This window comes from Sarcophilus harrisii, chromosome 4 (genome assembly GCF_902635505.1).
Source record: "Sarcophilus harrisii chromosome 4, mSarHar1.11, whole genome shotgun sequence".
Taxonomy (NCBI): domain Eukaryota; kingdom Metazoa; phylum Chordata; class Mammalia; order Dasyuromorphia; family Dasyuridae; genus Sarcophilus; species Sarcophilus harrisii.
In genome coordinates this window covers 144346203-144358831 of record NC_045429.1, presented here as the reverse complement: position 1 = coordinate 144358831, position 12629 = coordinate 144346203, and the positions used below count along the sequence as shown (strand labels likewise).

General features: G+C 37.2%; 1 protein-coding gene across 8 annotated transcripts in view; it reads left to right on the top strand.

The window, feature by feature from the left end:
- The window catches only part of SASH1 (SAM and SH3 domain containing 1), a 378674-nt gene that overhangs the window by 329732 nt on the left and 36313 nt on the right, over positions 1-12629 (top strand). For 7 of the 8 annotated variants that reach the window (XM_031968401.1, XM_031968398.1, XM_031968399.1 and 4 more), the window contains 2 exons: positions 157-289; positions 8831-9672. In XM_031968401.1, the coding sequence (XP_031824261.1) occupies positions 157-289; positions 8831-9672 (975 nt within the window). The remainder of the gene's footprint in view (positions 1-156; positions 290-8830; positions 9673-12629) is intronic. The other variant, XM_031968403.1, reaches the window with a different exon arrangement.

Sequence of the window (12629 nt, the reverse complement as noted above, 5' to 3'; positions counted from 1 at the left end):
ATATTCTGTTTTGTTTTTTTTAATGAATCTTTTATTAAGTACCACAGATTTCATCACAAAATTGCCTAAATTCAGATGGACTGTGAAATGGGGTTAAACTGGTATTAAGCCATGAAGCCAATTATTTGATTAACTTTTCCTTTGTTTCTTTGCCAGTCAAGAGAACAATCGGATGATGAAACAGAGGAGTCGGTGAAGTTTAAGAGGTTACACAAGCTGGTAAACTCTACTCGAAGAGTCAGAAAGAAACTCATTAGGGTGGAAGAAATGAAAAAACCCAGCACTGAAGGTAAAAAGCAAACTACACCCTAGTTCTTCCAAACTAATTCAGATTTTCAATTTAAATTAATCACACTTTGAGCTTTGACTAAAGACTAGTGGAAAGAAAGTGTGTCTATAAGTTACTAAGACAGTGTTCTAAAAATGATCAAGTAAGGCTTCTTATATGATCAAGTAATTAGTGGCAAAAGAGCGTATTGTCCCTGTACATTGATGTCCTTATAGTACCCATTTTTAAGAGCTGTTGTCAAGTTTGGTACTGTGGTCATTTTTTCCCATCTGTTTCATACTTTCTTACTATTGCTCTTACATAATGTACTGAATGTGAAAACTGAGTAAATGGGGAAAAAAATCACTACTTCTACCCAGGAACTCAGATCCTAGTTTTACAGACATATCTTGAGTAATAATTTTAGCTGGCAACATAATTGGAATATCTTTAGTGCCCCTTCAGATTTCCTCTGTGTAATTTGTGGGTTTTTCTTTCTTTCTTTTTCTTTCTTTCTCTCTCTCTCTCTCTCTCGCAAGCTCAGTAAACAAGTTCAGGCTTAAGTTATGTGGGTCTTTTAAGGACATCAAATTCTAATGTGTACTTAAAGGGATCCTTTTGTCCCATGAGTTATTAGACTAAAAAATTAATAGCTAGGGAGATGTCAGCTTCTGTCATTGTAACAAGAATAGCTTGAATCTTGATTATGACCTTACAAGTCTTTATGTTGATGGTGTACATTTATAGAGCTTGTGACCCTGTGAGGCTCTTTTAAAAAAAAAATGATGTCATATAAGAATAAGGTTTCTTATTTGGAGCAGGTACTGTAAATAGGTAGACTGTTTTGCTAAGGTCATTTAATTTGAGTGTCTCACATGTTAAAATGTGGTACTTAGGTTTTTGTTTGGCAAGGATGCAGAACTTGGCCAATCAATCACTTTCGTGTGTGTGTGTGTGTGTGTGTGTGTGTGTGTGTGTGTGTAAGGCTTTTCATTGCACACACAGAAGCTTAAGAAGAGGAGAAAAAGGAATTTCCACTTACTGGATAGGATATAGTCTTCCTGTTGATTGTTTTGGTTCAAATTCTCCAGAGACTTTTTGAAAGGGAATAAAAGAAAGAGAGGAGGGATGTGGGAGGAAATATGTGGGGGAGAAACAGAGACTGAGAGATAGAGATTTGTTTTTATGAACAAGTTCAGAAGTATAGCTATTTTTAAAAGTTGATTTTGTTTTAGTTTCTGTTGCTTCAGACCCAATGCAGATTTTAACTACAACATCACTCTATTCCTATCTACCTGCACTGTAGCAGCTATTATTCTGATAGTCAAGTGGAACTTTATATATAATGATACAAGAAACATTTGTAAGCCTCAATCAACTTTTATGTAACTAGTTTTTGTTGTTGTTGTTTGTTTTGAATATATAGTTGGGCATAAATTAACTGGAGTAAATAGAATGTTTATTAAGGGCAAAATAGAGAAAAAATTATGTAAGAGTTTAGTTTTAAAGAAAAATGATGATCCTATTCCTTCTCCTGTTCCTCAGCCTGCAATAGCTATTGTTAATGTAAACTCAAAGCTTCCTTTCAGTTCATAATGTGACAAGGGGCCATGGTGCCATTGGAGTCTGGCTCTTTATTCCATTACCTCAATGAAGAGAGACCTCAGGTATGCTTTGAAAAGAGCCTTGATGAAGAAGTGGCATTCTAGAGGAATTTTAGTGTGGGCCAAGAGTCATGTAGCTAAGGAAGCAAAGGGGATATATCAATCAAAGAAACCATAAGAGTGGCTCTGACCAAAACTCTTGAATTCTATCTATCTTTGTACTTCAGAGGCAAATACAAGGGTTCCTGGCAAGTTAAAAAGTTCTTTTAATGCTTTGATTTACCAAAACAATAAAATTATAATTCTTATATTGATTATAGCAAGATAAACATTCATTTGATTTTTTTATTTGTATATGATTTTTTTATATGTATCACAATTGGCTTAAATTTAGAATGGGTTCATGGTCTTAGAAGTAGTGGGAATCTAGAAGTCACCTACACCAACCCTCTCATTTTGTAGATAAGTAAAACTAAGCCCCTGAAGGGTTAATTTATTTGCTCAGTATCCTCCAGATAATACATGGTCGAACAGAAATTGAAACTTGGGTCTTCTGGCTCCAAATCCATCACTCTAACAGTAGATGGTGATAGATACACCATGCTAGAGCCAGGAAAGCTGGACTCAAATTTTGTCTCTGACATTTACTAGCTGTGTGACTACCGACAAGTCACTTAACATGCCTGGGCTTTATAGGAGATAGATCTCTGAGATTTACCTACTTGGTCATGGACAGGCTATAATCAGGGTTGTAAAAGAGTTTCTACACTCAAAAAATCACTGATCCTTGAAGTGTTGCTAAATGACAGGTGTCTGGGACAAAATAAGGGATGTAGAGTTTGAGTGCTTTGAATTATCTCTGATTTCTAGGATTCAAGGTAGCAGTTACGGTTGATCCCCAGAAATCACAGGTCACAGTTCTGGGTCACAGGTGATATTATGAAATTGATATCTTCTTATTCCTGTTGTTTTTATGCTTTTCTGCAGTCACCCTTGCTTCCAGGTACTGAGAATCCTGGTGGTGGCTACAGCAGAAAATTGTAAAGCACAATGAAAATGGCAGTTACTATTATAATTGTGGCTATTATTATTATTAATAAGCCTGCCTCTCCAGCTCAGTGCCCTATGTTTAAAAAATGACTCTTTTTTCTCTTTACATAAGAACTCCTAATTTTCTATTATCTTGACCTAGTCTTTTAAATATACATATATACATATACATATATATATCCATTAAAATCAGATAGGAACTAACTTTTAATCTGGTCCTGGCTGCATTCTCAAGTGGCCATGTAATCTTATAAGAAGGTTATCTGATAAACTAGTTTTCATTGTGGTATTAATGATTGTGGCTGATTTTCCCTTTTAAAGCATATTTGCTTTATTTAATTAGGAGGCTTGGATAGGCAATACCAAAAATGCCTGAGTTTCTTAATGATAAAATTTCAGGCAAGAGATCATCTAGGGGGCATAGAACCTTTAAGTCAAGCAAGCCATCATGGCTGTATTTGGTTATGGTTGCCAGATTTCAATTGGATTGACTGATCAGATTATGAATTTCTGGAAGTCTAAGTTATATATGACATATACATATGCCTGCCACCTGATTTCAGAATCAAATATATGACAGCACAAGATGAGGTAATCCTGTAATTAGAGAAGCCTTGATTTGGTCTTGGGACCTTTGGAAAATATAATATTTAAGAGACATCTATCATGGAACTTGCTGCTCCACATCCTGTAAGACCCTAAATCCTAAGCTAAGTCCAAATCCATCCACCTTTATATGAATGACACTTCTTTTATCCCATTTCTGTCCCGAAGATTACAGCTGTGTCTCTTAACAGCTTTCTGTTAAGCTGGTGGCTTCTTCTCCCTAAAAAGAATTTTGGTTGCATCCATGAGCACCAATCATTCCTTCAGTATTCATTTACTGAAAAAATTTAACCAACATTAAGTGCCTACTATAATGTCTGGCACTTAAATATACACAAAGGAGGCCATCCCTATCCTTAAAGAGTTTGCATTCCAGTCAAATCAACAAGAGCATATATTAAGTATTTATTGTGCCAGGCAGTATGCTAAGTCCTGAGAAAACAAATAGAAGCAAAAAAGAGAGACAATTCCGGCCCTCAAAAAGTTTACATTCTAATGGGGGAAGACAACTTATAAAAAGGAACTAAAAAGCTAAGTAGGGATTAGGGGGAAGTAGGGAAAGGAATAGTGATGAAGTAGACAATGAGGATAAGCATAAGGAGAGGAGTAAAGGATAATTAATCTTAAAATAGAGCTTCTTGGATGAATTCTTCAGTGGAAAGAGAAAGCTGTAGAAGTGGAAGGAACTTCCAGGGTAAGAACACAGACAGTGAGTGATGAAACAATCCAGAGACTTGGGAGTAGAGTTGAGGGATACCACACAAATTTGCAGTTAGGGTCCAGAAAACTTTTGACAGGGGGAATCACAGGGATTGAGTAGAATTATTTAGTGTATTCAGTTGTCACACTATTTCCAGATAAGGTTGGTTTGATTACTGCTCCTAGAGCAAGACTAAGAAATTGTTGGGTGCTGCAAGGGTTAGGAGAAGAGGGGTAAAAGGCATTTATATGTCCAGCCAGATAGCAAAATGGTTGTTCTTGTTTGTTTCTCTCTCTCTCTCTTTCTCTTTCTCTCTCTCTCTCTCTCTCTCTCTCTCTCGTTTAGGGCTAGCAAAAATAATGAGATAAGTAACTAAAATCATAACAAAGCCTTGAATTGTTTTTTTTTTTAATTATAATCTTCATACACTAAAATTTTCACCTAAGAATATGGCATAAAAGAAAATGTCACCACAGAATGCAACAAAAGAACTGTTCTATTAGGAGTTAAAGAAAAAAGGCATTAGGAAGTAGGCACACATGTAGTCACAAATTCTTTCTGACTTGGAGCCCAGCTCCATTTACCATAGTCATCGTTTGAGCCAATGGGATTGATTTTTGGCAACTTTGGTTTTCTGAAAACCTCAGGGTCCCTTTAACTAAGGGAGTATAAGCCTCAATTTTGTAGCTTTTTGGCGTAATGGGAGCCTTCTTCCCAGGGTTATTATCCAAATAGTTCCATGGAAATGGATCCCAGTGCAGCTTCCTGGCACAGATGAGAACACCAAACTACAGAGTTTAAAATTAGGTTTCAGAATCTTCCAAAGACACTTTCCATTTGCTTCCTGGTTACCTGGTTGCTGAAACACGGAGTATCCCTGAACCTCAGGACTCCAGCCTTATGTCACCATCACTATTCAGATTAGTTCCTCATGAGACTTAAGTGCTAAAACTGAATGGATTAGCTTCTTTGGGTAGATGGTGATTTCCAAAGATCCAGTCAGGATCTGGAGCGTAGTACTCACTAAGTATCTGGCACTGCAATGAACACTTATTCAAAGACAAAAATATAGTCCCTTCCCTTATTTTAAGAATGGCAGAGGGATAAAATGCATAATTATGATATATTATGAGTATACTCAAACACATTTATATTGTATATACAGAGTAAATACCAGCTTTTTAAAGGGGAGAACTCGGGATTGGGAGAATCAGGGTAGGCCTTTTGTACGAAATAATATTAAAACTGATTCTATGCAATTGGCAATGGAGGCAATCTGTACAAAAAGGCAAGCAGTGTCTCTTGCTGGGAAGCAGCAGATTTGCCAGTTAGGCTTAAACTAGAATGCTTGAATATACCTGTTATAACATAAGGCTGGAATTCTAAAGTTCAGTGAAACTGTTTCAGCAACCTGGTAACCAGGAAAGCAAATGGAAAGTGTCTATTATCTTTTCTGGTTTGAAAGATTCTGAAACCTAATTTTAAACTCTATAGATTGGTGTTCTCATCGTGCCAGGAAGCTGCACTGGGATCCATTTCCATGGAATTGTTTGGATAATATCCCTGGGAAAAGAGCTCCCATTACACCAAGAAGCTACAAAATTGAAACTTGTACTTTAAAGGGACCTATGGTTTGCAGAAAACCAAAGTTGCCAAAAATCAATCCCATTGGCTCAAACAATTATTATAGTAAAATGGAGCTGGGTTCTAGGTCAGGGAGAACTTGTTCCTTCATGTATGCACATTTGTTAATCTCTTTTTTCTTTAACTCATGATAAGACAATTCTTTTGTTGCATTCTCTCCTACTATATTCTTTGGCTAAAATTTTAGTGTATGAAAATTATAAAAAAAATTTTTTTTAAACAATTAAAGGTTACTCATCTCTAGTGAAAGCTTCTCCCTTAACACCCACGTCTAGTTTCTCACCAATGCCCTTGTCCCAGCTGTTATATTTAGTGCCACCCCTCTATTCCAAGAAGCTTTTTCCTTTTTTCCCCTCTTTAAAAATTCAGCTGGTGAAAAGCTGTGGTGTTAGAAAATTTCCTTCGCGTAATTAGAGGAACACAGCCAGGCTCGGTACACCCACAATTTGACCTACTTCTTTTCTTGCATCTGTTCATAAGACACATAGGATAGGATTCAAGTGAACCCACACCCCCATCCCCCCTGCCAGCAAGTCCAGAGCTTTCCACTGGGTTCTAAGGGGCCAGATACCTGGCAGTGGTGAACACTTAGGGCAGGGACACAAATTGAAATCCTTGAAATCAAGCTGGATATGTCTGCTTGCACATCAGTGCTCTCCTGCCTTAGTGACCTCACTGGTGCTGATGGGAACATTTGATCAAGATCATCGGGTATACTGGATGATGTGTGTGTGACTTGTCAACTACAGAGTGTTTATTAATTGCATTTGCAAAATGGTGCTCCCCACCAAAATGCCTTCTACTCAAGGATTTAACTGCTCAGACTTAAGCACACTAAAAAAAATTTAGTGTCAGCCACCTGGCATTTATCAGCTACCCTATAGTAGCCAATGGGAATTAACATGGAATTGAGAAAAGAATGGTTTAAAAAGATTGATCCTATGTGTAGATCTCTGAAGACTGATCTTTCAAACTGTTAGGTAGGAAAATTATCTTTAAATGCTAAACAATAAGTTGATAACAGCTAGTCTTATAATTTATAAATGACAGTTTTCAAGTGAGTAGTTTCTCATTTTTAGTTTTATTGAGAGGATCAGATTTAAAATATTTAAAGGGGAAACATATGACCAAATCTTTTTTTTTTTTTTTTCTGGGGGGTGAAGCAATCAGGAGATGAGTGACTTGCTCAGGGTCACACAGCTAGGAAGTGTTAAGTGTCTGAGGTTAGATTTGAACTCAGGTCCTCCTGACTTCAGGGCTGGTACTCTATCCACTGCACCAACTAGCTCTGCCCCATGATCAAATCTTGATGACTGAATCAAGCTTTGGGTACATCCATGCATCTGATCACCTAGTAGGATAATCTTTTCCTCCTCCTTTCTCCTCCTCCTCCTCCTCTTTCTCTTCCTCCTCCTCCTCCTCCTGTTTCCTCTCCTCCTTCACTTTTTATTTTCAGTGCTTGGATAATGTTTCAACATTGACCCTTGCAAAACCTTGTGTTCCAAATTTTCCCCTTCTTGCCTCTACCTCCTCCCCTAGATGGCAAGTAATCCAATATATGTTAAACATGTTAAAATATATGTTAAATCCAATATATGTATACATATTTATATAAGTATCTGCACAGAAAAAATTAGATTAAAAAGGGAAAAAAATGAAAAAGAAAACAAAATGCAAGCAAACAACAAAACAAGTGAAAGTGCTAAGTTGTGATACATACTCCATTCCCACGGTCCTCTCTCTGGATGTAGATGGCTCTCATCACTACAAGATCATTGGAACTGGCTTCAGTCAAGGGATAATGTTCTTTACTTTCTTTCTCTCTTTCTTTTTTTGAGGAATGGAAAAAATCATTTATTGATCTTTATCCATGAAAAATGTTAGATCTCTTATTTCAGAAGTAGTTAAATTAAAAATGAAAGAGGCTATTTGATATTCTTTACTTTCAATGAATATCGGGGCATAGAATGAAAGAGCAGCTGGGGGTTGAAGTGAAAGAGAGGGAATTTGGTGTACAAGTTTAGCTAGCCATTCATCTTATAGTTTGTACAAGGCAAAAATAAAAAGCAGTTATTAAGTTCTTGTACCAAGGACCAGGGATACAAGAAAAGGCAAACAACATCTAGGCCCTAAACTTACTTTTTAATGGTAGATACAACATAAAAATAACAAAAATGGTAATGAATCCAGAAGGTATATTTATAGGAAGTATATATAAATCTATGGCTCTTTCCAACAATAAGCTGATTCAGATCAGTTCCAATAATCTTATGATGAAGAGAGACATCTACACCCAGAGAGAGGACTGTGGGAACTGAGGGTGGACCACAATGTAACACTTTTACTTTTTCTGTTGTTGTTTACTTGCTATTTTGTTTTCTTTCCCAGTTTTTTTCTTCTTGATCCGATTTTTTTTTGTGTGTGTGTGCAGCAAGATAATTGTACACATATGTATACATATATTGGACTTAACATATATTTCACTCCTCTGTCCATTTGTTTATTTATTCATTCATTTATTTAATCACTGACCTCTTTATTTATTCATTGTCATTATTATAAATATTTATTTATTCATTTATCTATTTAATCACTCACCTATTTATTTATTATTATTATAAATATTATTTATTTATTAAAACTTTTTATTTTTCAAAACATATGCATGGACAATTCTTCAACATTAGCCCTTGCAAAACCCTGTGTTTCAATCCCCCCCCTACTTCCTCCCCTAGATGGCAAGTAATCTAATATAATTTAACATATTTAACATGTATTGGTTTATATCTTACGGGGGGGGGGGTAGAGGGGAGAGAAGAAGGGAGGAGAAAGTTTGGAGCACACGGTTTTGCAAGGGTCAGTGTTGAAAAATTACCTATGCATATATTTTGTAAATAAAAAGCTTTAATTAAAAAAAAAAAGAAGTATATAAATCATGCATGCTGTTTTGTTCCCCAGCTCCAGGTGTGGAGGATCATCCAATTGCCAGCTCCCCAATCCTGGATGAAAGATCAGCTCTCTACTCTGGAGTTCACAAGAAGCCATTCTACTTTGATGGCTCCACTGAGAAACCAGCAGAGGATGATTCGGATTCCTTCACCACTTCTCCTTCATCCAGCAGCCTGGACACTTGGGGTGCTGGCCGGAAACTGGTTAAAACCTTTAGCAAAGGAGATGGCCGCGGCCTGATAAAGCCCCCTAAAAAGATGGGGACATTTTTCTCCTATCCGGAGGAAGAGAAGACCCAGAAGGTCTGCCGCTCTCTCACCGAAGGGGAGATGAAGAAAAGTCTCGGCTCCTTAAGCCATGGGGTAAGTACTGAAAGTGTTTGCTTTTATGACAACAGTCGACATAAGCATCACCTTCTGGTGTCCCTAGAGGAGGTCCAAAGTGTCAGGAAGCAAATCCGGTTGAAGAAAATGGATACTAATTATTCCTGTTCCCGAGCTTTTCTCTACCAGCGCCCCTCTAGAAAGGGCCTAAGTGCTACCACTTGCGACCTACAACTGCTCCGGCAGAAACCCAAAGGGGGAGGAGGCTGCGGCTTCCCCAGTAGAAGGCTGCGAGGGCGCACCTCAGTCAGCGAGTTCAATATCACCTATGTGGTGGAGCGGAGCCTGTATAGCCACCTCAACCTGACCCACCTGGTGCGGCCTGTCACGGACAGGACCCTCAGTAAGGCCGACAAGCAGGACCTGAGGCGGTGCTTGCTGGAGGAGGAGGAAGAGGCGCACAGGAAGTGGGCCGCCACGGTGGACCGCTGTACTAAACGGGTTCTTTTGAGAATCCACCAGAAGTCTGTGAGTCAAAGGAGCTGGTCATTACGATGGCCTTGTAATGCCTGTGAGGTTGCAGTGAAGTGCCCTGGAATCTCATCTTTCCATTTTCTCTTCCTTTCTTCTCTCTTTCACCCCTTCACACCTATGTCAATTCTACCATCCCCTCAGAACAGCCACCTTCTCTTTCATTTAGTAATGATCTCCTCCTTTTGATTTTTTGTCATCCCCTTGAAGTTATTAGGTTTTTTTAATTAAAGCTAAACAAGACAGGGATCGGGGAGGACATTCCGGTCCCCACAGTAGTCATTTCCACTTCTGATTCTTTCTGGGTAGCTGTTTTTACTTTGAAACTTGATGTCCTTAGATCTTATTATAGAACTATTCCAAAAAAAAAAAAAAAAAGTGCATCCCTCCTCAAAATTTGAGTTTTATTAAATTTTTTAAAATGTTCGAGTCTTTAGTAAATCAGAGGAAATAAACACTAGAAAGACTTTAATTTTAAAAAGAACATTGTAAAGTATGGATATTTTAGGAAAAAGGAAAAAATTCTTTTTTCAGGCAATTGGGGTTAAGTGACTTGCTCAGGGTCACACAGCTAGGAAATGTTAAGTGTCTGAGGCCAGATTTGAACTCAAGTTCTTCTGATTTCAGGACTGGTGCTCTATCTACTGTGCCACCTAGCTGCCCCAGGGAAAAAAAAATCTTAAATATAAAAGTAAATTTAAAAGGATTGGGTCCTGTTTCATCTACCTGGATCTCTTAAAGCTTCTCATAAAAGAAAAATAAATTTAGTTAGCAAAATCTCTGTTCTCATATAGGCTTTAAAATCTTCAGAGGATGAGGGGGGAAAATTAATTTGAAGATACTAAATGATATATCACTGGATTTAGCATTCTCCAGGATTTCTGTGTAGAGATCATTTAGGCCAAACTCTTAAAGTAATGATTTGTGCAAGATAGCAAAGGGAAGAATCTAGAATTTTAACCCCACTCACCTGCTTTCTTTTCCATTACACCCCTGTAGTTTATTTCAGAGAAATACACAATTAAGTTTATGTGTATATATGATTTCTTTCTTATAGAGCTCTTCCATTTAGGAAATTCTTTTTACTAATAGTCAAAAGACTTAGAATCTTAGTGTTTGGGACAACTGAGAAGCCAAATTATTTGATTAGGATCAAATAGCCAGGATGTGTCAAAATTGATACAAAATTGACTCAGAGGCTGTCTCTCTCCTTACTATAGCAAAGGTTGAGAGATCTTTATATTTATTTTGGTATTCCTGTCCTGGTTGGCATATGACAATTAATTTGGAACTCTGAACTTCAGTTTCTTCAGACAATCCTCACTTTGAAATTGGGAATTTAGATCTCGAAAAGCCCCCAAAGTTTGAAGATTCTTTGACTTTCTACACTGTTCTTTTACTTATATACCTGGGTTATATGGTCCCCTCCGTTACCCAGTCCTTTATGACTTCCTTCAGATCCTAGATGAAGTCCTTTCCCTTTATTGATTATTTCCAATCCATCCCATACAACAGTTTGTAAGGATATATAGAATGTAGTAGAATGTACATTCCTCCACTAGAACGTAAGATTCTCAAAAGAGCAGGATCTCTCTTTTTGCCTTCCTTTGTACCCCATAACTAACTTAACATAGTACCTGTCACCTAGAAAACACTTTTAAAAGAAATGTTTATTGAATGAATGATAAAACATTATGCTCACCCTGGAAATACTCATAGAAAATGAAAACTGTCCCTTCTTTCAAGCAGCTGATGTTCTAATAGGGGAAGGTAAAATAAATAAATAGCTTGAACAGTCACAGTTGGATACATTTTTCTTTCTTTTCACTATACCACCATTCCTTGAAGATTTCCTGTCAACTGTTTTTAAAGTGGGAAAAAAATGATCCACATATAATCCGGTTCTTCTTCATTAACCAGGTAATCACTGTATAGTATAACAGATCATTTAATAATGAAAACTAGCACCCAGAATAAATAGTTTGGAATCATAGTGGCCCTGTTCTGTTATGATAAATGGATATTTATCCTCAGGAAACTCTCCCTGGTTATTAATATCAGTTCATTGATTCAGTCTTCCCTCAGACTGAAATGGACATCATGGAGAATAGCCTGCAGTGGAGGGAGCACTGGGTCTGGGGACTTGGGTGTAAATCCTTTTTCTATTGATTAATACCACTTTGACCTTGGCAGGCCACTTAACTTCTTGGGGCCTCAGTTTCTTCATCTGTGAAATGAAGAGGGTTGGGCTGGGTGGTCTCAAAGATTCTTTCCAATATTAGATCTGCGATCATTTTTGAAAGCATTTTTTTAATGGCAGAATTTTTCCTAGAGTTGATATTATGAATTGTTTTGACTTTATGTGCCAACAGTATCAATATGAGGCTAAATAATTATAGACACCTTAATACAGGAGTTGTATGGGATAGTTCTGGGTAGATTAGTAATGGTAGTAAGGGAGAAGGACATTTTGTGTTTCTACCTTTCTCCCCCCCACCCTCACCCCATTTACACGAAAGGATACCTCTGTGTTGCTTGAAGATATGCAAGTGGGCCCCTCTATTTTTTTTTCCCTAAAGAAAAGGCACAGTTTCATATTCTTTGCACTTCTTTTAAGTCGTTCATGACATTCACCATTTCATATATTTCCTCCTTTCTTGCCCCAAAGTATTATCGCTTTCTATGATTTTTCAACCTTGAATTTCTTATCTTTTCCAAATGTCAGATTTGCTTATTGCAACCTCAGGGCAATAACAATGCCTGTGTTTTCAGTGGAAATGGTCACCTGTCTTGCTTTTAATTTAATCATTTAATTTTGATTTTGATGGTACAAACTTGCATGAAACTTGAGAATCTTGTCAAGTTGGTTTTTTTGTTTTTGTTTTTGTTTTTTGTTTTCCCTGTGGTGACTGGGTTTTTTTTGCACATAATATAGAACATTTCAACTGCATGAC